The sequence below is a fragment of the Gavialis gangeticus genome, unplaced genomic scaffold (assembly GCF_001723915.1).
Source record: "Gavialis gangeticus isolate Ggan-Ray unplaced genomic scaffold, GavGan_comp1, whole genome shotgun sequence".
Lineage (NCBI taxonomy): Eukaryota > Metazoa > Chordata > Crocodylia > Gavialidae > Gavialis > Gavialis gangeticus.
In genome coordinates this window covers 70,950,502-70,976,523 of record NW_017729029.1, presented here as the reverse complement: position 1 = coordinate 70,976,523, position 26,022 = coordinate 70,950,502, and the positions used below count along the sequence as shown (strand labels likewise).

The 26,022-nt window shown below is 40.0% G+C and overlaps 1 protein-coding gene across 3 annotated transcripts in view; it reads right to left on the bottom strand.

Moving 5' to 3' along the window:
* Positions 1 to 26,022, bottom strand: part of TLL1 (tolloid like 1) — a 295,909-nt gene that overhangs the window by 143,893 nt on the left and 125,994 nt on the right. For 2 of the 3 annotated variants that reach the window (XM_019521749.1, XM_019521750.1), the window contains exon 2: positions 2,712 to 2,822. In XM_019521749.1, coding sequence (XP_019377294.1) covers positions 2,712 to 2,822 — 111 coding nt within the window. The remainder of the gene's footprint in view (positions 1 to 2,711; positions 2,823 to 26,022) is intronic. The other variant, XM_019521751.1, reaches the window with a different exon arrangement.

Sequence of the window (26,022 nt, the reverse complement as noted above, 5' to 3'; positions counted from 1 at the left end):
GGGTGTGTTTAAGCTGTGCTGTTGCAGGGAATATGCAAGAAGCAAAGTTTGCTTGGTGATATCTTTTATTGGACCAATATGTAATTAGGAGAGATGTTAGACAAGCTTTCAGGCATAAAATGTTCATCAGTTTTTGGGAAAAATGCAGGTCTGGCCTAAACTCATATATATATATATATATATATAAAACCTTAGGTTGTATTTGCCTCTTTCCAGATCCAGGGATGGAATTTTCCCCTTTCTAGACCCAGGGATGGCATTTTGTACTTGATAGCTTTTCTAACATTTGCTACTCAAAAACCACATTGTTCAAAGGTTCAAAGGCTATTTGGGAAGTCAGGCTGATGGAACATCTCCAAGAATTTTCTCACTTGTTAGGGATAATGCACATATCTCAATGTGGGCAGAAAAAATTAAATGATATGACATCAAATACACAAAATAAAAGCTTGAACAATGTAAAGTGCATCTCTGACAAACAACAGAAAGTACTGTTATAACTTTCAAAAAAAGAAATTTAAAAAGAAAAACAAAGCTCTTAATAAGGCCAAATAAATCACTCATCCACATCGACTTTAATGGGAAACTACTGACCTTGATTTCTTCATTTTGTCAGCAAAACTAGGGCCTGAAGTACTTCAAAGCACATTAAAAGTATTTGTTTGAGAAAAATTCACTGACAATTAACATTTGAAATCCAATCTTGATCTAGAAAAGATCAAAGATGATCCTGCCTAGAACAAACAGGTAACGTAAAAAGTAGATAAAAGAAACTACTGGGGTAATAGAAAATATTTTAAATTACTAGATCTAATTACAAAGAAAAGAAAAAAATGAAATGTAATTATAAGAACCACTAGCAATTAAATGCAAAACTGCCATCTTCATTTGAAATAACCCTTCATTCACATAATCTGTCAATTCACCCTGCTGTTGCAACATCTATAAGAAAACACGCAACTGAGGTTGGCTAGGTCAACAGGCAAATGGGGCTTACTAGAATGCATTTTATCTGCATAAAAGCAAATGTATATATTTGCTTCTTTTTCTATTCTATACCTTCGCTAAATTACTAGTCTTTTAAGAACTATATCCTGCAAGAAGCACATATGTAGGATGGCACCTAACAAAATAGGGAATTTAATTCTGATTGCAGCCTCTGCAACTACTGCAATATCCTTATTACTACCTGTCTAGTAAGTACATAGTTAAACCTACCCCTACCATTGAACACTGAAATTATGAATTTTAGAATGAGTGAACTGAAAAAACAGGGCACAAGGAATGTGCCATTAATGAACAATCTAGCAAGCAATTCATACCGTAAGTTGGCGGACTTAAGTGACACAAGTTGTTTTGAGCAAAGGCATAACACAGTCCAGATCACCCAGCAAGCAACCTTCATGTGACCCTGGGCAGAAGGAGGGCGGGGCCTGTGATTTTCGCAGTGTGTCTACATTGCCTCGATTCTATGCCAGGAAGTGCTACCACAAAGTTGTGCCTCTCATCACCCTACTACAAGCACATGCTCAAACTACTCTAAGGCCATTACTTTGCCTCATTTTCAGAATTTGTAATGATCTAGAGTGTGGGCAGGGAGTACTTCAGGGCAGCACTCCCATTGACTCATAGGGCCAAATTAAAATCAATTTTGTAGGCACCTCAAAAAGACTTTGACAAAATTTAGGCATCTAAGATACAAGACACAGGCCAGATCGACCCCACTGCAGCAAGTGCAAATGAGGTAGGTACCTATGATCATTATTTTCACCTGAAAAGATCCCAAGGAGAGTAGATATGGACTATAGTGCATGCTCTCAAGAGACTGAGATAGACCATCTAGGCCACTAACTCCCTCCTAGACTCTGTTGCTTCCTAACATCAGTGTGGGTTGTATCTAAAGTTTACCTACATTCCTGATTCCCTAGGCATGGACAGAGCATATATCTGACAACTATTTAATTCTGAAAACAAGCAATGCATTATGAAACCCAGGTGGCAGATGAAAAAGGCAAATGCCCAATAGCCTCGTAGTTAAAGCACTCACCCAGAAAATGGAAGACCTTAGTTGCCAGGTCTTCTTGTTCTGAGGAGTCTAAAATCTGCATCCTCAGTTTAGAAGACTGGCCTCCCCATAAAACTGTGGGTTAGTTTGACTAAGGGCACCACTCATCACTAGCAAGAGAACAAGAATCACAGGACCAGAAGGATGCAAGCATGAGAAAAACTGATTTTGTAGCCTAGAGAGGAAGGTGCTTTCCTTAGGGGGGTATAACTTATATTCCTGTACCTGCTCCTAAAGATATTTTTGCTTTTTAGGTTAATGACCATCTAATATAAAATGCATAAAGAAATATGGTAGTGGGGATCAGAAATCAGTTCATTTGCAGAAAAGCTTTACACATTTGAATTGCTACATAAGGTGGGTGAAAACTTGGCCCTATGTGAATAAAAGACACTATTTTTATGTTCTATAAAAATAACTTTTTTCAGAAGTTGCATAAAGCATAACGCATACATATGTTCCGTCTCTCATTGCCCTTAGGGATAAAATTTCTTTGTTGTAGTTAAATGTTCTTAAACTGTACTTACATAATGTTAGATCTTTACATATATTTTACATACTTTTACATAAATACCATTTTGCAAACAAATATGAAAAGGTTAAAATGAAATTAAAATAAAGTAAAATAAAGTAATAAGAATCATACCTGTGTTATGTCTAAGTCTTTCATTTGAATGCTGCGTAAGGTCAATTGTCCTGTCAATTTGAAAGATTTTTAAGTCTTCATCATCTAAGGCAATATCTCCCCAAAAGACAGCTTTAAATAAAAAAGAGCTGAATTTAATTAAAGAATTTACTTAAACATTAAAACCAATCTGAAGAATATATTGTGACTTCACAACTAATGGAAAAAAATATATGCACATAAATGTTTTAAACTATTTATTTAGTAGGTCTGTGTGAAGCAGCTAGTATTTGCTTTGGATTCAGCCGATTTGGGGGACAGTGATTTGATTCAGTGATTCAAATCACTGTCCCAAATCGGTCTGGCTGAATCTGATTCACAGATTCAACCACTGCCGAATTGGCTGAATCTCCTAATTGGACAGGTCCCATCCCCCACCCGCTCTCACAGCCCCATCACTGGCTGCCCCTCCAGGTTATTTAAGAAAGAAAAAAAAAAAGCCTGGCATTCACTGGCTGCTGCCAGGCAGGGGGGCAATCCCCACCGGCCTCTGCCATGTAAGGGGCTCTGCCATAAGCCCCCTGACCATTCCCCCAGCCCCACCCCTGCTGTCGCACCCAGCCCCAGCTCCCAGTTCTTAAAAAAAAAAAAAAAAAGCAAAAGCCCCAAACACACCAGCTCCTGCCAGGCGGGGGGTAATCTCCGCTGCCCCACACTGCCTCATCCTGCCACAAGTGCCCAGAAGCCCTGATGGCCACTGCAGGAGCTGGTGATACCAGGCCTTTTTTTTTTTTAATTTTTTTAAAAGAACCAGGAGCTGGGTCTGGGCAGGGCAGCCATTGAGGGGTGGGATTGGGAAAGCGGGCAGGGAATGGGGACCCATAGTGGAGCCCTCCACACAGCATAGGGCAGTGGAGATCTCCTCCCCATCTGGCAGCAGCCAGTGAGTGGGGGCTTTTAAAAAAAGCTGGGAGCTAGGGCCAGACAGGGCAGCCATGAGGGGGTGCTGGGAGAGTGGGTGGGGGTTAGGGGGCAGGGAGAGCAGGCAGGGGATGGGACCTGGTGGTCCCCTCCTCCCTCCTTGAACCCCCCCTCCCCTTACTTCACCAGCATGGAGTCCAGATCCAGCTCCCTGCAGTGGCGAGCAGCGACTGCCCGGATCTCTAAAGTTCTCAGAATCTTTTCCAAATCGATTCAGAGAACTTCAAATTGATTTGGACCTTTTTATTGGTCTCCTAATTTGATTCAGATTTGGAGATTTGTTCAGCAAATCAGGCCAAAACTCCTATGAATTGAATCAGCACCCAAAACTTCACACAGCCATATTAGTTTAAATAACAACCTAGAACATATTCATTTGTCCCAATATTTTCCCATTAACATTGCTATTCAATGTAATCACACAAACAACACAGTACTATATTAGCTAATCCCCAACAAATCCTTTTTTTCTACGTGTGAACATAACCCACCCCCTCAAAAAAAAAAAAAAACCCAAACCACTCTGAATTTAAGTAATCATTTTTCACAAAAATTACAATGTTCCATATGATGTTGTTAAAAACATATTCCTTTCCCATCACCTGTGGTCATGTTACTCCCCTGAGTGATTTCCTTCACTGCCTTTTTCTTGCTTTAAGGATTATATTTTCCTTTGTTAATTCATGTTATGTTCATTGTTATTTAATCACATTTGTATTATATAAAGTTTTACTTATATATAGCTGGGGAAATCCTGTGGATTGCATAGCCATCCCCTATATTCATAGCACTTGTTTTGGAACACAAGGCCATAAGAAAGAAAAACTGCATTGTGGGCATGTTTCATTCTCTTTTTTAAAAGAATGCCCACTTAGAGCAGGGATGGCTACCAACCCAGAGCACACCTGCCAGAAGTGGCACTAGAAGCCACTATGTATGACACACAGAACCTGGGCTCTCAGCAAAGGAAGGACTGGAATAGAGGCAACTTCTAGAGATGATGTCAAGTGTCACTGTGAAGAGTCAGGTTAATCCTTCCCTGGCCCTGCAGCCATTGCCAGTTCAGGAATTTGGATCCATATAAAACTGCAGTGGTTGTGGGGCCAGAAAAGGGAGGCAGTGACATTTCTCACAGCAGCATTCTGCTCCCACTTCATGTAGCCAGAGGTTCAAGTCCTTCTGCTTCCATTCTAGCATCCAACAGGGCAAACCCTCAGGTAAACCCCTGCGAGACAAGGAACCAAAGAGGCACCTAGGGAGGGCTGGGGCTTAACTTATGACAAGCCTAACAAAAAGGTTAGTTAGCCATCACTGACTTAGACGAAGAATCATTATGCAACGTATGTAAATATATATATTTATGTGTGTATGTGTGTGTAAATAAAATATACACACACACACAACAATAAATGCACATATACATACACACTATAAATTTTTTATTTATATATATGTAAGTTAATTTGCACACATTGTTTTTACTACAACAAAAATAATAGATCAATTTTACTGTTGCAAAGAACTCAGACTGCAACAAGTCAGAATATATTTAATACTAAGAATTCACCTTTGAAGTCTTTGAGTTAATCTTGTGAATCATGTCTGCACACTCACCTGTGCCAATATTCTGTGGCACTTTGTGGCATCCTTGAAAGGATCACCAAGTTAAGTATCACTGATATATGCAATGTAAAGGCATAACATCTTTACCAATTTAAAAAATATGAAATAAAAAATACAGGGCAGTTAAGCCAAGCAATATAAGCTAAAAAGTAGGGCTGTAAAATGATTTTAAAATCTGATCACGATTACTTGCATGATTAACAAAAATAGTCAAAACTAATCATGTTTTTAATCACACAGCTGACAACTCAAAATTATGCACTGAACTCAAAATTATACAAAATTATGCAGGTACTTTGTATGGTTGGGGAGCTGTTGGTGTGCGTGTGGGTTTTAGAGCTCACGTGAGGGGAGCCCGCGGGTGGGGGGTCTGGAGCCCAGGGAGGGGAGAGCCCCACACATTCTGGCAGGATGTGGGGTAGCGTGGGTCAGGAATGAGGTAGCAGCAGGGCACAGGCACATCACTGCCTCCCCATAATTGTATTGCCACTTCCCCCCTGCCCACAGGTGCCTTCTTTTTTGAAACTGAAAATATGGTAACCCTACAGGAATGCAGTCCAGCTGCAAGTAGAACAGCACCTAGCATGTATGTCAGTGGAGGGGAAGGGGCAGGGCAGGAAGGGAAGGGGTGGGGGGGCCAGATAGAGGGCCCCATGGTGAGAGAAGTTGTGAGGCAGCGACTGGGGTGAATGGGGCTCTGGGGCAGGGGCAGGTTGTGGAGCCATGGGAGGCTCATCCAGGGTCGTGGTGGGGGTACAGCTCCCTGGCGCAGCACACAACCTTGGGACAGGCATGGGGGAAATGTACCCACCATATTTGTGCGTGCAGCAGAGGTGAGCTGCACTGCGGCTCTGTGCCCTGCTGCTTTTGCCCTGGGAGTCGTGTGATGTCATGCTGTGCCTCCAGCTGTCATGTGGGCTGGGGATGTGCAGCTTCTGGGGCAAAGGCAGCAGGGCACAGAGCCCCAGTCTGCCTTCCTCCATGGACAAATCTGGGGGACACATTCCCCCCATGCCTCTCCTGGGGGTGTGCACAGTGGTGGGGAGTTGCACCCCCTCACACACCCCATGGTGCCATGACCTGCCCCAGCCCTGGGATCCCATTCACTGATCTGCACCTCCTGCCCCTTCCCTCTCCCCACTCCCCTTCCCCTCCACAGACTTACCTACTGATCACTTCTCTATATGTAGCCAGCCTGTGTTCCTGGCTGCATACATGCTGTGGCTGCTCATGTGTCTGTGTCTATGCCTATGCACATGCCCCCCTGTACTGCTGCAGCCCAGAGCCCATACCCAGGCTGCCCTGCAGGCCTCTGCACTACCACTGCTGCCCCACTGGGAGGTCAAGAGGCAAAGGTGATGGCAGTAGAGTGGAGCCCAGGTACAGACGCCAAAACCAGATCCACATTAACACATTAAAAAAAATTAATGCAAAAACCAATTAATGTGGTAAATGTGCACACTAATAGTGCATAATTGACATCCCCACTATAAAATGAAACACCTTTCTAGCAATAAACCATTTTTTTTTAATAGTACTTAATTCAAAATTGGGAGCTCAAACAAAAGCTTCATCTTGGTGGCTCTGCAGGCATGGTGAATTACTTCTTTTATTCTTTAGGGAAAAAATACCAACATAGCCACTGTACAAGGTAGCAAGAAAGAAATAAACTTAGTTAAAAAAATGTTTTACGACCTTATGAGTAATGTATTTCTACATATAAACAGTTCTATATTTTCCATAAAAATATCAATAGTGTTCTGAAAACAGCAAGCATTTGGAATGTACTCAAATGCATTATCTGAACTATTCAGTCACTCCACATAGTTACTCTAAACATTTTCTTCCCAACAGTCACTAATTCAGCAGTAACATTATCCCATACAACTCATCTCATCAGCAGTATACACTGTGAACAGGAATAATTTTCCCACTGCCCTCTTCCTGTGACTATGACCCACTACTGCAGTCCTATAGAATTATTTTTATCATTGTACTAGTAGGTTAGAGTAGTGGCAGTTCATGATGTTTCTCATACTGATTTTTGTGACACCTTCTAACATCTACACCTTCACCAGAAATATATAATCACTACAATATATTACAAGAGGGTTAATATCTTTTTCTGACTGCTGATTCTATCCCCCAATATATTAATTCTTGAAGAAAAAGTTTTGCAGTGTCCTGAAGAGAAGGCGACTCCTTCAATTAATCTACAGCCAAACACTCAGTGAACTCATCAGAAACCTTGCTAAAAAATGTAAAGGATATAGCCAGTCCTTAGTAAAACCAACCAGAAACTTTCTATCGTAAATTTCTGGAAATTCAAGACCCGAGGTACTGTGGAACCAATTCAGAATGCATTTCCCTCTTTCAGTCTTAAATGTCTTGGGGTTCAAAACTATCAAAACAAGGCAGATTGTATGCTTTCATATTGTAGAATACCAATCTCATTTTACAGATGGTGAGCAAAGGACTAATTAGCTGTAGTCGTAGTAGTAGTAGTAGTTTATTTACAGCCTTCACTAAAACAAGACTGTTGGATTATGTGAACTATAAGGTCAGAGATCATGTGCTTAGTAGATAGAGGGTTAAGAATTCTGTCAACTCCTTTCTGAAACTACTGACAAAATAAACCTGTTTGGATACTTACACCGATTACTCCCAGGAAAAGATAACCTCTTCGAAGAAGAAAGCAAGAATCTGATAGCTAGATCATTTAACATTCCAAAACAAAAATTAAACGGGTGAAAGAGCCTTAAAAACAAGGCCAAAAATGGAAGACAGGGCAGTATGTGTACTGAAAGATTCTCTCAATTTAGCCTAATTTCATATCTTGTTTATCTGCTCTGCTCAGAAAGGGGAATCTAAAAACTTGCTCTTTTCAACTAATCTGCTTGCTTCATTTGCAAATGTAATGCTGAAGTTAGATTTAGACAATAAACTAATATATTGCATCTGGGACAACTATGACAATAGAAAAAAAAATTTCCTTCCACTATCTTGCATTACTAACACCTTTTTAATGTAATCAGTTTCCATAAGTTCAGCCAAATGCTCATATTTTGAAGAGAGATATAGTATCTGTTTAAGTTTGATAAAAGGAAGATCCTGATTGCATTAGATCTAGTGCAATATATCATTTATTTTTATAAAGTTTGGATTTAAGGCTGTACTTAGCCCTAATTCTTATTGTAAAAGAAAGTTTATATACTGTCTACACAAACCTGATTGATGGAGACCAGGCACATACACACTTGATTGGTTGATGGGGCCAAGCATACACAAGTCTGTCTGATAAGGGTAGGCACAAATTAAACTTCCTCCATTAAAAGTCACACTTTTCTGGCAGTGGAAAAGGGCTTGTGCACAGCTGCTGTTGGATAAGATATTCTTCATCAGCATATACATCCCCACATATCTTCATTTGGCCAATTGTTTTTGAAAAAAGCTTTAAAACACTGATGGAGTTAATACACACAAAAGACTCTTTGTGAAGCAATTAGTTTCTATCCAAACCAGACTCAAGTCCACAAAAGCAAAGAAAAAGCAAATTTAAGCAACCTGACAGAACAGGTCCTCTGTGCACAGACACATATTTTAACAGTGCTGCACCTTACACATACCATCAGCCAGGTGCGTGAATGTTAATTTTGTCCATTAATGATGACAATATTTTACAATGTTTTTGCACTCATTTCTTTATCAAACCACCCCAACAAATATTTACTAATATTGATGGGGGGAAACGTTTGTGAAAAAGTGCAAAAAGGCTAAGTATAGACAGTCAAAAAGCCCAAATCAATTCAATCTTAGTGGGTTAGTCTAAGTTATGTAGATTGAACTGATAAGGAAGTGAAGAGACATTCACTTTTGATTCAAGAAATGCAGCCACATGCCTGCAGTGGCCCTGGCCAGAAGCTAGGGGGCTGTAGAGCATGCTTCCCTGCTCAGCTAGAGCACACAACTTGGGCCAAGGTTAGTCCATCCGCACTGTGAGGGGGAGTTTTTGTAAGAGGAGCAAAGCATCCTGGGATGCTGGGGGACTGTGAGTGAACCTGAATTTGGAGGGGAACTTGAATCTGGGGCAGGAGTTCAATAAACTGATTTAACCTAAATCAGTTAAATTTGATACTACATTCACCCAGGTTTATCTTAAACCAGTTTCCACCATTTCTAAAATGGTTTATGTGCACTGAACTTCTGTTGCACCACATATCTAAACTGGTTTTGATCACTTGTACCAGATTGTGTAATTTCTGTCACTAGTTAAAGGGAACAGTTAACATTGTGACATGGGATAGTAACCCCATGTGTTACATATGTGTGTACACACCAAATTAATCAATACATAGGTCCCAAAAGACATAAAAGACATGTTGCAGTTTAATCACAAGTTACAGCTCAAAATAGAATTTCAGCAACTGATTTTTATGAGGAATATTATGCAGGAGGTATAGTAAGCATAATGGCAGCCCCTTCCAGTATTAAAAATCCATGAATCTATAAACAGAATCAGCATTGGCAGTTTTCATCTGTATACCAAAACTATCTGATGTTAACCTTTTTTGTTATCATGTTGATATGTATGTGATCTATTATGCGGTAAATAAAAATAATGTATTATAATTTCTTCATTTTGTAACCAAAAAACTGTATTTCTGATAATATTAATACTGAACTCTGTAAGGTTGTTGGTATTTGGCCCTTAAACAGACTTTAATACACCAAAACTAACACTACCTTGGGACACTGCAATAGGCACACACTTAGCTACCAAGGACAGCTCTAAGAGGGTGGTAGTGTTAAATTTCATTGCAACTTGACATGTGTTTGAACAAAACTAGATGCTGTCAGAACTGCTAGGTGAGCTAGCAAAACAGTGCACTCAGAAGGTTCTTATGTTCAAACAGTTATGCTGAAAACAGGATTACAGAAGCTGAAGTGGCCGTGTACCAAAAATAAAACTAGCAATTCTTTCTCAAACAAGGCTATAAACAAATTACATTGCTAATGAAGAAAAAAGTGCATAAATTGAAATGTAAACTATGATTGGCCCATGGGCATTTCTTTATTATAAAAAAAATATCCAGAAATTTGACAGGGGATTAGATTCCTAAATTATATTGAAAAAATGCCAATGAGAGGATTAAAGACATTTTACAAGACATTTTAAAATCCTGATATCTGCTGAGTTAGTGTACTAATGGTGGTAGGAAGCAAAAGGAGCTTCTCATCATTTTACAGCAGCTGTGAAGGATTGTAACCTATTGTTCAGGGAAAGACAGGCTTCAAAAAATGATGTCTTGACCAGATAGCAGTCTGATTTTTAGGGACATAATGAGGCTCCTCAATTCTATAACCCTATATATTAGGCAAGAGCCCATCATCAGAATTAGAAGACACTGGCCTTGTCTACATGAGATGCTAAATGTGCAGTAGCCTAATAACATTGTGAAGTAGCATATCAGGCAAAAACCACGCTAATAGCTACTGCGCAGTAAGTGTCATTAAAAACCCATGTGCTAGTGCTACTGCACAGTAGTATGAGTTACTGCACATTGACTTAATACTTGGCTAGCCAAGTACTAAATTTAATGCACAGTAACTATGGTGCATTAGTGAATATGTAAATGCACCCACTAAGCATCTTGTAGGATGGGATGATAATCAGCAGATGCTAACCACAGGTAATAACTTTTTTCTTTCAAAGGCAGCTAATGTCTTTGGCCACAAAGAGGTGTTCATTTTCAGTAGTGAAAATTTCTAAGAAACAGCTGAGAAATTTCCATTGATTGAAATCATTTCAGGACAGGGAGCAATACCAACATTCAGCATTCAGACACTCCTTTCTCCTGCTCTCTGCACCATCCCCAGATCTAAGGAAGGTATGGAAAGCAGTAGTTGCTCTACTCCTCTCAGCTTCTGGAGAGGAGTACATTGGTGTGGAAAGTACCTTCTGCAGACTGGGGGAAGAAAACAGCTTCCTCTGTCCCACTCACAGTCTCCAAGAACAGGGTAGAGGGAGCAATGGGACAAATTCAACCGACAAGGCAGTTCCTGGCCTAGGCAAGAGGTGGGGAGCACTGCCCTGCTGCTCCCTGCCCATGCCCTTCCAGACCAGGAGAGGGGAGAAGCAGGACAAAGCCCCCAGCTGACTCCCCAAACCAGGCAGTCCATAGTTCAGGGAAGAGGCAGGGAGCAGGGCAGATGCTGAAAGGTAGGGAAGCAGGAAGACTGCTCAGACTAGGGACCCAAGTTTGAGAAGCAAGTAAGCGGGCTTTGCTCCAATGCTCCCCAATGATCCAGAGGGGACTTGAGCAGTGGGCAAAGCTCCCCCTGTCTGCTCCTCAGACAGGGACCCTAAGAAGCAGACAGAGAGAAAGGATTGGCTACAACTCTCCTCTGCTCCTGGTCACCAAAAGCAGAGAACAGAGGGAGCAGCAGGGCAAACCTCCTGCCCACTCCTCAAACTGGGGATCCCAGTTTGGTAAGCGGATACGAGTCTTTTTTCTGCTGCTCCATTCCCTATCTGAACCAAAGCAGGAGAGAACAGGTGTTCATTCTTGTGAAAGTTTCTCTCACAGGAAATATCTTCCAGGAGGCAGCCTGTTTCCCCTGGAGGAAACTGAATAAATGCTTGTACACTCATGGTTTGTACTAACAGAGTGGCAATTCTCCTAGTAGAAATACAAAGCCTTTATGTGGCCTTCCTGAATCATTCTACCCTATACAAACACTGTATGACATAACAACTATGCTCTCCCTGCACATACTGGCTCTGAATATAAAAAATAGGATTTTAAACTAAGTGTTTAATACAAATTTTAATTAATAGTGGGGTAAAATTATGTCCATCATGCAGCCTCAAATATAAGGGCCCTTCCCTTTTCCTAAAGGAACATTTCCTTCCTCTTCCTCATATACAATCACTCTCAATAGTTGGCCAAGACAAAGAAAATCTAACAAGTTTTACTTGTATGCATGTACACATGCACACATGCTCCTCCCTACCCCACATCAGACAGAATACAAACTAAACAAAAAGCATTCATCCTCCTAAATGCCTCCAACACCATTCCTCATGGATTGTACCTTCAGCAAGGATAACAAGACATCTGTTATTGGACACATTATTAACTAAATTGTTTATTTTTTACAAGAGAACAAGGAGTTCAAAATAAGGTTAATTTATTTAGCTAATTAATAATTTACACAATTTAATGAAAAAAATCAAATAAGCACTTGCAAAAATTAGTCTAAAATATTTGTTATTAATAAAAACATTATCTGAAAAATTAGCTGAAGAACCACAGTTTAACTTCATAGAGGTAGCAGGATACTTTATACAAGTTAGATAGTGAAGAATTTCAAGCATGCCATTCATTTTTAAACACAGTGGTAGGGAAATCTCCTTATTTATTTAAATTACATAAGAAAAACACCCATTAAGAATCCTTTTAACTGGAGCTAATCTTACTTCAATTTTCTCATTCAAATATATCCATGGAACAACTTATAAACTTCAGTGCTTATAAAACTAGACCTTTGGCGACAGAACCATGAACAGATCTGAACTTGATCCCTGGGTGATCAGTCTCTTATTTTTAACCATTCATCTTCATATACAGTGTCATGAAACAGGTATGGCACAATGGATTAATAGGGAATCAAAATGTTTATCAAGAAACTTGAGTCGACTCTAAAAAACTGATGCCAAATTTTACCCAGGTAGACACTCGCATATGAAATCTCATCAAACATGCTAAGTTTAGCAAAACTCACCATCTTCATTTGTTCATTCTATGGTATGCCAGAGTAGAAAAAGGGAAGGGAAAAGTGGAAGCAGTGCTTTTAGTTTAACTAAAAAAAGTTAAGCTTTTAATCTCAGAATTTCCCCAAAATACCATGCTGTCATTACTGGCGGTTATGTTTATATGTAGCTAAGGATGTCAGGAAAACTAACAAATCCACTCTGAAGAGATAAGAGAGAATATTAAGAAAAGATATAGACTTAGAGTAACTATGTTACTCAGTGGCCGTATCTACTATGAGATATTGACTGGGCGTGTCTACACATGCATTTACACTGGTTTAGATTTACTGTGCAGTAAGCGAGAATAGCCTGCCAGCTACATGTTCAGGGGTTAAAGTGCATTACCATTGTGTGTGTAGACTGACTATAGTTCCAAGTCAAGCCACACACACGTGTTTTACTGTGCAGTATCACCATATCTACTGCCAGTGTGGGCATGCACATGTAGATGCATGCTCATACTGCACAGTAATTTTGGTTACTGTGCAGTAAATGAGCATGTGTAGATTCACCCACTGTGCAGTAGCCCAAGACTACTGTGCGGTAGTGTCACGCAGCAGAACCCATGACAAGGTGTTGCTGTGCTGTAGTCTTGGGGCTCCTGCACAGTAGCATCACGAAAAAGCCATTTGTCAGTTCTACTGTGCAGTAACTCAGGTTAATGCACAGTCAGTTAGTACTTGTTTATACAAGTACTCAACTAAACGACTGCGCAGTTAATGACTGCATAGTCAGCATCTTGTATAGATGTGGCCAGTATTTTCCTGGACACAACATGGGACTACATTTTGTGGGTGTGTCCAGGGCAATGGAAACCCATAATCAGATACACAAAACTATCAGCTACATAAATAAAGTTTTCAAAACTAGCAAAAAAGATAAATAATAATTACTGAACAATCAAGTCAATGCACCAAAAAATCTACAATATAATAATATTCCTGGATCAACTTTCTGTCAGCCACAAAGCAGCAGGAATGTGAAAAGAAACCATGGAAGAGATAGAAATCTTGTGGCTATTACAGGACAGATAATAGCTATTTCTAGTTGCATACAATACATTTAACAAGTTCAGGCATAATTCACTGTGAACTTGAATTGCCTCTTAGGATGGAAGCTTTTGGAAATCATTATACTGAAATTAAAAAATTGCCTGAATTAAAATGTATAGGAAAAAAGGTTCCAAAGAAATTTATCATCAGGATAGTAAGAATTTGTCTGTGTCACTTAAATTCAGGAAGCAATAGGAGTTTATGCATTAAAGCATAACAAAAAACAATAAAGCATTAAAACCCATAACAATTTTAATATTGAATCTGGATTTTTAAAACTATTTTAAAATCTATTCTAACCACAAATGTTTCAATTTAGTATTTTAGTGATCAAGCAATGACTTTCTTAAAGCTAATTCAAACAGTTACAGGGCTTGGCCTCAGATTAGATGAGTTTCCTTGCAGTTGTACTATTAGTAAAGGTCATCAACCTGAAGTTGAGTCAAAGCTATTTTAGTTCTTAAAATTACTGGATTCAAGACTGAATCTTTAATTGTCTTCTCAAGAGTGTAATTCCTGAGAAAAATCTATTACGACAGTTCTCCTGTGTTTCTGTGGAACAAAACCATGCAGTCTGTAAAATTCAGTTGTTTTCACCCTTGCAGTTTCACTTGCACATACTTTGTGTGCAATTACCCCAGGTTCAGTATTCAACTTTCAGTACATGCACACATAAAGCAGGTCTCTATGTTATTTGAAGAACCCTCCACTTTCTCTCACTCCTGTTCCTCCAGCTCCAAGGATATGCCATTTCCTTTGACTCCTTCCTCCCTACTGATCTCCCATACATACTCCTCTACAGTTTCCTTTTCTAGCCTGGTTCCCCACATTTACTTTTCCCCTTTATTTCATTCACAGTTTACTACCCATTTCATTCTTCCTTCTCTCATAACACACTTCCTCCATTTGTAACTCTCTGTGCCGCTTGCTCCCTATGGACTCTTGATTCAACATATTTTTTTAAGGTTGCTTACTAACACATAATTATCCTTTCATTCCCCATAGCCTCTTTCCCAGCACTATTATAGTGTCCAGTCCTAAACCAATAAAGGATGATGCAAGGGACACCGTATTTGTGTCCCTGAGCATCGCTGACTCAAGTCTTATTGGAAAAAAACTTGAGACACTGGACAACTTAGCTCAGGACAGCCTCGATACAACTTTCAAATATTATTTGCCCATTATTGCCATAATGCTAAAGTCGGATATGGGCTTCTCATCACATGAACAGTACTGTGTGTTAGTGGTCAAATTGGTAAAGTCTTTTAGAGTTAGAAGCATAAATCAGAAATTTATTAAAGCATTTAAAATAACTACAAATATTGATTGTTAGGCAGGGATAAACACCAAGAACAGTTTTTTTCCAAAGAAAAGTTAATAGAAAAAGGAGACCTCCATGGGACCCAAAATGAATCTTCTCCTGTTATGGAGACTACAATTCATGTAACTCCTTGAAGGAGGAGGCTGTGTGGCCTATGGCATAGGGTACTAGACCATGATCCTTGATAGCTGGGCTTTTCACCCAGTTTTGTGCTGAACTTCATTCAGCATTGCTGACCTTAGACAGGCCTTTTTCTACTATACAATTCAGTTTTCATATGGGTAAAATGAAAACAGTGATACTGAGGCCTCCACCCTTTTAAAATGATACTTTATGATCTATGAATGAAGAGCACTATGTAAGAGCTAGGGCATGTGTAGATGAAATGGGGGCCCTAAATTGTGCGACAGCTGAAAATTATGTCTGTGTGATAAAGGTGCTTGCTGAAGGCTCTATGAAGATTAGACCAAGTTTTTTTCTGTCATTTGTTCAGATATTAAGGTATATGTTGTTGCTAAGAGCCTAATTAAAGTCTAAGATGTAGTAAGGCCTTGTATGAAGTAAGACCTAGTGAATTTCGCAAAGCCTTATAGAAGTGATGCTAGGCCCTGTGGTGTAGTTAAAATTAACCTTATCAGAAGAATGCAAGGCTTGTACTGCTATTGGTCAGTCTAAGAACAGTTAAAGTAAAAATAATCTGAATGGCTGTAAGTTATCAGCATAGCTCAGAAGTTATAAATTGCCTGGTACATCTGGAAATCGTTTAGAAAGAAGATACAGCTCTGTGAAAGGAACTACTAATTAGCTGTTGACCTGGATCAGTGGGCCCATGGATCTCAAAGAGCCCAAGGACTGAATACCAGGGTCCTTCACAGTACCCCTTGGACAGCGCTGACTGGGGACGCCTGACTTCGCTGAGCTTTGTGGAAAGAGAAACTTGTCTTACATCAGGCATCAGAGGGGACTGCCGATAAGTTGCCGATGCAAATTATTATTGTCTGTCATTATCTGTCTTAGTATACTCTACATAGTCATGTTTTTGTTAAGTCAATAAACCTTTCTTACCTTTCTACCCTCCACCACACTCTCAATCCCAAACCCTCTGCAGGTGGCTGGGACAAATTGAAGCGGTGGGTTTTTAAAAACACCACTTCAATTTAAAGACAATTAAACCCCTGCATCATACACAAACTTGACTTAACTGCCTCTCTGGTGGCAGGGAGGGAAGGGTGAGCTGCCGGTGGGTGGAGCAGTCCATGGGCTGCAGCAGGGGGTTGGTGCTTCCCTTTGCAGCAGCAACAGCAGCAGCAGCAGCGTGTCCCCCCCCCAATGGCACCTGCCCACAGGCCCCCAACTCGGGCGGTCCCAGGGGGCACCACAGCCAGAGGGGGAAGCACTGGGCCCCCACACAGCTCAGGGAGACAGGCTCCTGGGGTGGTGGGAAGGGAGGAAAGATTAGGCTCATCACTTTTTTTTTCCTTTCTTAGGCGGAGCCTGCCTTTCCAAGCTGCTGCCAGGCTGCCTGCAGGGCCTTCTGCAGAGCCCCTGAGCTGCACAAACCCCAGTGCTTTGCTCCACAGCTGGTAGGGCAGCAAACTAAAACTCTTTGGAGGAGTTTTATTTTCCTGCGCCCCAAGTCATTTAAGGCACATTATGCCACCAAATATGCTACAGCAGCTGTAATTAATGCACAATATGCCATCGAGGCGTGCAAACACTGACACCATTAAAGCAGTGCAAAAGCATTTAGCCTGCTTTAAAGTGCCGTGCACACCTGCCCCTATATATCAATACTATATTTACGGTCTCAGTGGCCTTTCCCTAAATGTGAAAGTCCCACAGAAGATCAGAGTTGCTATGCAGACAACCTTTGGCCCTCAAACACCCATTAAAGCAATGCATCCAGAGTATTCCTTTGGCAACCAATTCCTCACAATGTCAGGGTAATCAAGCTGGGAAAGCTGAAAAGATAATACTATATGATATGTTTTGACCGCATCCACAAGGTCACATGCAGGACAATTCTTGTCCTTTCACACTGTGCCCAAGTCCAGTTTCCAGACCACATGAAGGGCTCTAAAAAGTTGTCAGTTTTAGCTGAACCCCACTACAAACAGGGAAGAACTGACACACTATTGATCAACTCTGATTATGAAAATAATGGGGGTGAAATGACTAAGTAGACAGCAGTATTTGTAACAAAAATAATCATCCATATATATTAATGATTGCATGTATTGGCCTAACTAAAACCTTAAATATAAAAAAGTTATCCTAAAATCGTATCTGCCAAAAGAAATAATGTTCCCTAAATCGACATTGATATTGAAATGAAATTAAATTAAACGTTCTACAAGACTTTCTTCACTGAGAAATATAATATTGTTTATTTCCCTTCCTTGTAGGGTTTTTTTTGAACATTTATTGCCTGGAAAAAATAAAAAACAAAAAGTTTCAGAAACAGCTGAGTGTAGATGGATCTGATTCTGGGTTGGGATGAGGAGACACTACCTTCTCATTACTTTAAATGATTAAAGGAATGAGAAAGAACACCACCTCTGGTACCTGCTGAATTTAAATAGCAAACCATAGGGTTTCACTGGAAGCAAGAGCATTGAGCATTTAAAAGTACTATGGAAGCAGGTCATTCATTCCATTTCCTTATTGCAGGCAGTCAGCTCCACGGTCAGGCTTAGAGACTGTTCATTTTACATGGGCAACCTTGTCCCCACAGTAAAAGAAAAACAACAAAAATGTAAGTATGCAAACTGCAAACAAATGAGCAAATAAATCCCAAAACCTGTGTTTTTTTTCTTCAGACCCTGGGAGGCATTACTCAGGCTCACTGCACCTCCTCCCTTCCCTTTGCTCCAGGAACATTTAACTCCCTCTCTAGGTCCACTCTCACCCAGGGGTCATCAGCTGCAGCTGTTCCCAGCCTTCCAGCCAGGCACACTCCTAACTGTTAGTACCTGCAGTCTCAGGCTGAGTACCTCAACAAATAAAAAAGGTGAGCATTAATTAAAACTAGTTTGGATATTAAAAAAAATAATAAGTCCTTAAAGTATAACTAATAAAATAATAATAGAAAATAGCAAGTTCTTCAAAAACAGGCAAGTAAAAATTATTTTTACTAAATATATGTTGTGATTAAACATTACTAAAATTCAGTTATGCAGATAAATATAACACTACAGTGTATGTCATATGCAGTTCATTTATCCTAAATGTAACTAACAGAAAACCTCTGTAGCAAGGAACTGAACAGCTTCTCTTATCAGGATGTCTTACCCAGTAGTGACTACAATGACCACAGATCATGTACTCAAATCCAAGCTGGCTTAAAATAGCTAGTTTGGGGACAGCTACATTCAGGGCAAGGATACCAGTGCAAACTAACCATCCCTGAATTTCCCCAGCTTTCCAGAATGGGTTTGGCAGTCTGCTCAGATTTCCATGCCGCTATGGCCACATTGCTAGCATACCTCAAAGAAAGTTGAAGACTGCAGCTGTATGAGCTGCAGTCATTACAATATAGCCATATCTTCACATCTACAGACTTTAACCACTAACTCAGATGAAGTTACCACAAGTCACCACAGCCTTTGCCTAGACCCGGTAGGAATGCTAGCTTTCCCCACATTTCTCACTATCGGACATTTCCCACTTTCTTCCTACCACCTTTTATTATATTTAATTGATGGATGCTGGAAGGTTGGTGACTGAACTGGGGCAAGGTTGTCAGGCATTGTCTGTGATGTATGAAGATCCCTCTGGGCAAGATATATACCCTAACTTTTTATTTCTTGGGGGGGGGGGGGCAGTATTAGATGCTTTCTGTGAGTGTGCTGCATTCAGATAAATTGAAGTGATACAAAATGATTTATGACCTTCCAACTTTTACTTGTAAAGAAACCTCTGTGATGTAAAGATTGCCTTCATGAAAAAAGGGATCCCTGTGAAAGTACCCAACCAGTATAGTTTTTCCTATACAAAGAGGTATTTTATTTAAAATCTTGCTCTTTATGAAAGTTGCCTTTTCTTTACTGAAGATATTTCTTTATGGCAACAGAAATTCTGATGCCCTCCTAATATTTTTGAGGGGGCAGCTAAATTAATTTTTTACTATATTTTCATTCTCATGGCAAATGTTTCTTCTAAAATAAATGTTTTTATGCTGTTCAGATTTCTCTCAAAAAAAAAAAAAAAAAAAATCAACCTTCTCCACCATTTTTCATTTTCTTTTCTGATTTCCAGTTCTCACATTCCTCTAGTAAGTAGAGAAAAGGGCCTTCAACAAAACACTGTCTACTTCCTTGAAAACAAAGATCTTAATTAAAGGCTAAGCTCTACTCACCAATCTGCTGGACAGTTTCATAGGGAATTGGATCTTTGATGAAGGTTTTCATTAGATTGCTCAGCCAATTCAGGCTAAACATTTCCACAAAGATCCTGATCTTCAATGAAATAACCATTTTTTTCAAGGATATTCACCAACCAACACTGCACGAATACACTGGATTAGTAAAATCCACTGTGCATGAACTGGGTTAGTCACCAGTTTTAAATATAAGGAACACTACTGGGAGCATGTTATTTTTTACCTAAACTGTCCAAAAAGATTTCTTCAATCCACACCGGAAAAGGAAATTAGCTAAAAAAAAATCCTTGTTCCCTATAACGATTGAAAGAAGAGAATTTGCTTATGATGAACTGTGAAAAAATGAACAAAATAATTATCCAGGAAGGCCCAGGTCCCTAAACTCTCACTGTACACTTTTCTCAGGCTTTCTACTGTCAGAAGTTTTTAAACAAAAGATGAACCCCAAAAAAAAAAGTCACAAGACTTGAAATGGGACCTTTTCTTAGGGCTAACTGTTATTTGCTTAGAAATCACCAAATTACTGGAATACTCAGAGGATGGTGTCACACATTTGTTAAATGAAAACATCTTAAATATGATCTAATTCCCACTCTTCCTTAAAATAGGCACATACTTCAAGTGGACTGCTGGGCTCAGTTTATAAGGTGGTTGGAGAAACAGCTCCACTTTAAACCCTAAGGGTGGCAACATAAATTATCCATATTAAGGGGACAGAAACACATTGCTAGTGTTCTATCTATATAAAAAAGTAAGAACATCAATACAGTGAAAAAAAATTCTGAGACAAGTCCACCAGCTAGCTGGGTGGGTAAAATATTATGGTTTTCATAGTGAAGTTAACCATGACATCCCAATTAGTCCAAAATAAATAACATGATGGGATAATTCATATCTTCAATTAATTTTGAAACTACCACCTCAGTGGCAGTCTTGAGGCTGGATCCTGAAAAATGCCTTACTTTTGTCAGTAAGACCAGACTCCGTGTGGATACATTTATTTTTCTGATTAAGAGAATAGGCTCTGCATAAAAAAGTTCTTGTTTTTAAAACAAAATATTATTTTAAGATAAACTAAAACTACAGCAGGTATAAAAAACCACTTGTGCTTTAAGTTTTCCAAATACATGAAACAGCTGCTAATGCTGACAGACAGACAAGGCAGCTGCTGCAAGGCTCACTTAAGATGCAGGATGCAGACATTTTTCATTAGCACAACCCACCCCCCGAAAACATCACCAAATCAATCAAACCAATGTCAAATCAAGTGTAACTAAACAATACAAGCTAAATGGGTAAATAAAAAGTTCTTAGTTATTGTTTTCTGGGCACAACGCTCATACTCAGCTATAAAAATGTGGAGGCATCTAATCTGTGTGGAATCTGAATAGTGTGTGGTGATCTATTTTCTAATACTACTTAGAACTGAGAAATTCAGAATTTCTCAGAGTTTCCAAAAATACACTGTAGATCATTTAAATAAAATCCTTTGTCTTATATGTAGTGCATAACCAAAACCACATGTTCCCCAAGCCTAATATGTTATTTGACATTTTTAAAAATAATATTTGCATCACAAAACAATTGTCCAAAAAGTTAAAATGTGGCTGCAACGTGTAACAGAGTATCATAAAATTTGTATTTGATCCTTTTTATGATTTTTACACATTTTTTCCCTTCCAACCTATATACAAGATACTATCCTTGTGCAAACCAGTCAATGAGATTTATAGTACAGTGAAGACTACATGAGATAATGCATGTTTAACTCATCAATGAATGACTGATTACAATTTCTTAAACTGTATTAGCAATACAACTTTATTAAATGTTTTAACAAAGATGACTTCCCTGCATCAAAAATGAACACAGTCAGCTTGGCATTGTTACTGAAAGAAGGTAACAATTTCCTTCTTTTGCTTGGCAACTTTCAGGCTTTATTTTCCTTCTACCTAAAAGGCAAAACAGAAACTAGATATACACATACATACAAATATATATATATATACACATGTGCTTTTTGTTCTGTCTCAAATATTTCTGTTCATGGCCAAAGGCATCACTAAATTCTTTGTGAGTTATTTCAGATATACACAATTCTATTTGCTGCTTGACAACTATGATTATGATGTATAATCAGAGAAGATAAAGAAGTGATAAAGATCACTGTCCCAAAGGAATTATAGAAAAAAAACTCTAGCAAGACAGTGGTGTGTGACTGCAAATAAGTTATGTTGGTGAATTCTTGTGTTCTTCGGGTCTTTGGTCTGACACATTTTTGTGGAGATTGAGCAGACGATTTAGGGCTGTAAATCCATGTTAACAATGTTAAGTAAAGTTGAGTTAGGCATCCACAGGCCAGGCAGCTGCAAAGTAGGAAATTACAAAGGCATTCTAAGAGGAAGAAACTTTAGTGTTTGCACCCTGACAGGTCACAAGTATACAAACTCTCATCAAGTAAACATAACTGTTAAAAAGAATGGATACCAAGGAAACAAAAGTGATCTGAAGTGGAAGTTGTGAAATGTTCATTTTTGAACAAAGACCAGCAGGACTACATTTGTATCAAGTGCATGCTGGTTGGCCTATCTCTAAGAAAAGGCATAGAGGTTCTAACAGTAGCTGAAAGAACAAGAATGAACCAAGGAAATTAAATTAAATGAAGCACAATGAAAGAAACTATCAAGGACGTTACAAACTAAGATAATGGATGCAAGTTAAGAGCAGCAAAAGGAGGTGAAAGGTTGTGGCAACTAGGAAGAACAGTAACCAAGCAGAATACAAACATTTATGAAACATTTTATTCTAACCACCAATAATAAGCATTCTAGTCTCAGAAACAAAAGAGGTTCAAAAGCAGACTAGGAATTACTCTTGTTATTAGATGAGGGATCAAGGTAAGTGGAATGAAATGGAGCCACCAGCAAGAAAAAGAGACAACAAATAATACCCACTGGTGGAGGTAATCCTTCATTTTGGGCAAACTGGACAGAAACTTCTGACACTCAGATCTTAAAGTTGTCATCTCTGCAGTGCAAGGTGCAATGATTTCACAATAAATGTATACAATATTCTCAATAATACTGAATAATTCTCATTTACTGTATTTACTCAAATAGAAGACAAGGTTTCCTCATTAAATACTTTGTCTATCATCAACCAGCTGTCAAAAACAGAATGCACCCAGTAATGGAAACCAACTATGAAATTGATTAAATGCAGCCAATACTGAGCATGCATGTAAAACACATGGCCATATTGGGCAAACATATTGATGGGAACCTACCACAGGGAAAAGTTAATGCAACCCTTCTGATAAGATATGTGGTAGTGCTCTCATCTCACTCAGTCCTCCTCAGTGATGACTCTTTTTCCAAGTCATTATAAATCACTGTATTAAATACAATTTGACTTCTTCATTCCCACAGTTGAGCTGTGCCTTTCTTTCCCATTTCCAATGATTCCTGTTTCTTCACCAGCCTTAAATGTATGACAAACCACACCAAATGGGGCCCCCAAACTGTTCATCCAAGATCCCTCTGATGCCCCACCTCTCATCTTTTCTTTGCACATGATTAGTGTGGCTCCAGCATCCATGAGGTGGAGCCAGACCAGGTTGCCCTGAGCCTCATCTGCATATAAATTTCGGGAGGATCCCAAGACTCATGACAAGAACACAGCAGGTGGTAATTCTCACCACCACTAATAAGTCCTCTGGTGGGAGAGGGAGGGGGGTGTATCTAGAGTAGTGCAGGTCTGACGTATTGATCAGTGCTGAGCTATGGGGGTCACCATGGTTTGAAACACTGTTAACTCTGCTGGGGCCCAACCCAACAAACTATGTAGTAAATCACAAGCCTTTTGACTTTGGACTTCTATAATGTATAGTTTGTAAGTAGGTGTGAAAGTGCTGCCTAAAAATATGCTCATGAAATACCTCTGCCAAAACTTGCAGCAGCTTCAAAAACAGGTAAAATGCATCAATTCTAGATGAACCAAGTCTATCAGTACCCAAAATAATTTTCCTATATATAATTTACTACAAGTATTTTTTATTTCAAAGTCAGTAGTTGCATCTACACATGCACTTAAGCTGAAGCAATAAACTCTGGAGCAGTTTGAGCCATAGTAAACTACTCCTGGGTACTGTGTCTACATGTGTGCCCAGGACAGCAGCAATTTGAGCTGGGGCAGAGCAGGCCCAGGTTGACCGGGAAAACAGGAGTTAATCCAAGGCTGTGGGTGGTGGCATCAGGTGGTGGAGGGGCTGGCTAGGGCATGAGGATGTTGAAAGTGTAAAGCCATGTGGCTAACCGTCAGGCAGGAGTCTGGCCCACAGCTGGCTGGGCTAACCAGGCACAATTTACACCCTGGTCAGCATCTACAATGTGTTTAATCACAGTAAATTACCCCAGCATAAGATAGTACTGTCTGTGACAGTACCATTTTACACCAGCATAAATCAGTTTACTGAGGCCTAATTCCATTGCACGTGTAGACAGTGACACCTTACTCCACAGCTAATTAGTCTACTCTGCAGTAAAGTGCACATGTAGACATGGATAGTGTTTTCAAATTTGCCCCTCATTTCCATGTGTTCAGGGAGTGCAGGTCTGACAGCAAGGGTGGGGGGAAAGAGGCTATAGGAAGAAGGGGACCACCTGACCCCCATAAAAGTTATTTTCCCTGCTATAGCAGTGGGAGAGAAATGGATTCAAGGCAAACCTACATTAATTAGATTTTATACCTGAAAAGTTGTAACATATTTATAAATTTTCCATATATAGAATCTAATGATTGGGGGTTGTCTAAAGTTCAAGTGCATATGGTATTTTAAACTTCAGAGAAAAAGATGCTATCTGGTGAAGGAAGGTATGATTTACTACAGAATGGCTAGGGGCAGACATTCAAAAAGCCGGAATTGATTCACTTTTTCCAGATTAGTCTAAACTATGCAGCTTAAACTGATTAATAACTGAACAGACATTCTCTGTTAAATTAGGAAATGCAGGCACGTGCCTGTAGTGGCTCAAGCCGGAAGCCAGGGGACACTAGAGTATGCTTCCAGCCACTGCCAAAGGGGAGGGAAGAGACGTGCCCTCCAAGGCTGTCAGTAGAGTGGAGGGGCATGGCCAGGCACCATCCAGGGCTAGCAGGACACACAGGATGCCAGCCACCAGCCTGTTAGTGGTGGCAGGGGACGGGGGGGAGGGGGGGGACCTGCTGCCAGACTGATGAATGGGGATGAGAAAATAACTCCTCTCTCTGAAGCAAGCATGTGGTCCTTTCTCTGAACACAGCAATTTGCAAAGCATACAACAGAGAACTACCAAAAATCCTCACCTAAGCTAAGATACAGCCCAGTAAAACACAGCAGACACAACTAGTTTAACTCAAAATGTAAAGGAGGAAGACAAGAGAAAGCCTTGCATAAGTCTTACTAATCCGGAAGGCAAAGTGTCTCCTTACAGCCAGGCATTCAGTAAGGCTTTGTTCAGGTTTTACAGGTTCTGCTTTATAATGTATAATGCTTTCTGCATTCTTTGGTCTGCAACTGCCAGCCAGAAGCTGTCTGCAACTTCCCTTAACTCCATCTCCAGCACATGTGTGATGATTGTGAGGTCTTTGCCAATATTTTCAACCTCTCACTCTGGTCCTGTGGGTCTTAGCTCTGGGCTCACAGGTGCAGGTCTTGCCTCTTCCCCCTCCGCACCCCAGGACTGCCGTGGAATTAATCCCCTCCCTGGCTGCAGGCAAGCTGCTGGACAGAGGGAAGAATTAACTCTGTCTCTACCTGCCTATCTGAAAGCCATGAGGTCCTCAGGGTTTGCCAGCCGGGGTGGGGAGAGGAGACAGAGGGAGGAATTTGCCTCAAAGGCCATGGCAGGCCAGCATCTGGCCACACCCCACTCCTGCAGATGGGAGGGGCCAGCCCTGCTGTGAAGTAGAGAGCCCCACCCAGCCCAGAGAGCATACCGGGATGCTAGGGGTCTCTGATTTAACTTAAACTAGCAAGGGGTCTGGGAGAGACATTGCATAATTGAGCCAAATCAGTTAAGTCTGATACTACTACATTCAAGCAAGTTTATCTCAAACCGGTTTCATCCATTTTCAACCAGGTTTATGTGCACTGAACTTCTGTTCTGTTACAGGTTTAA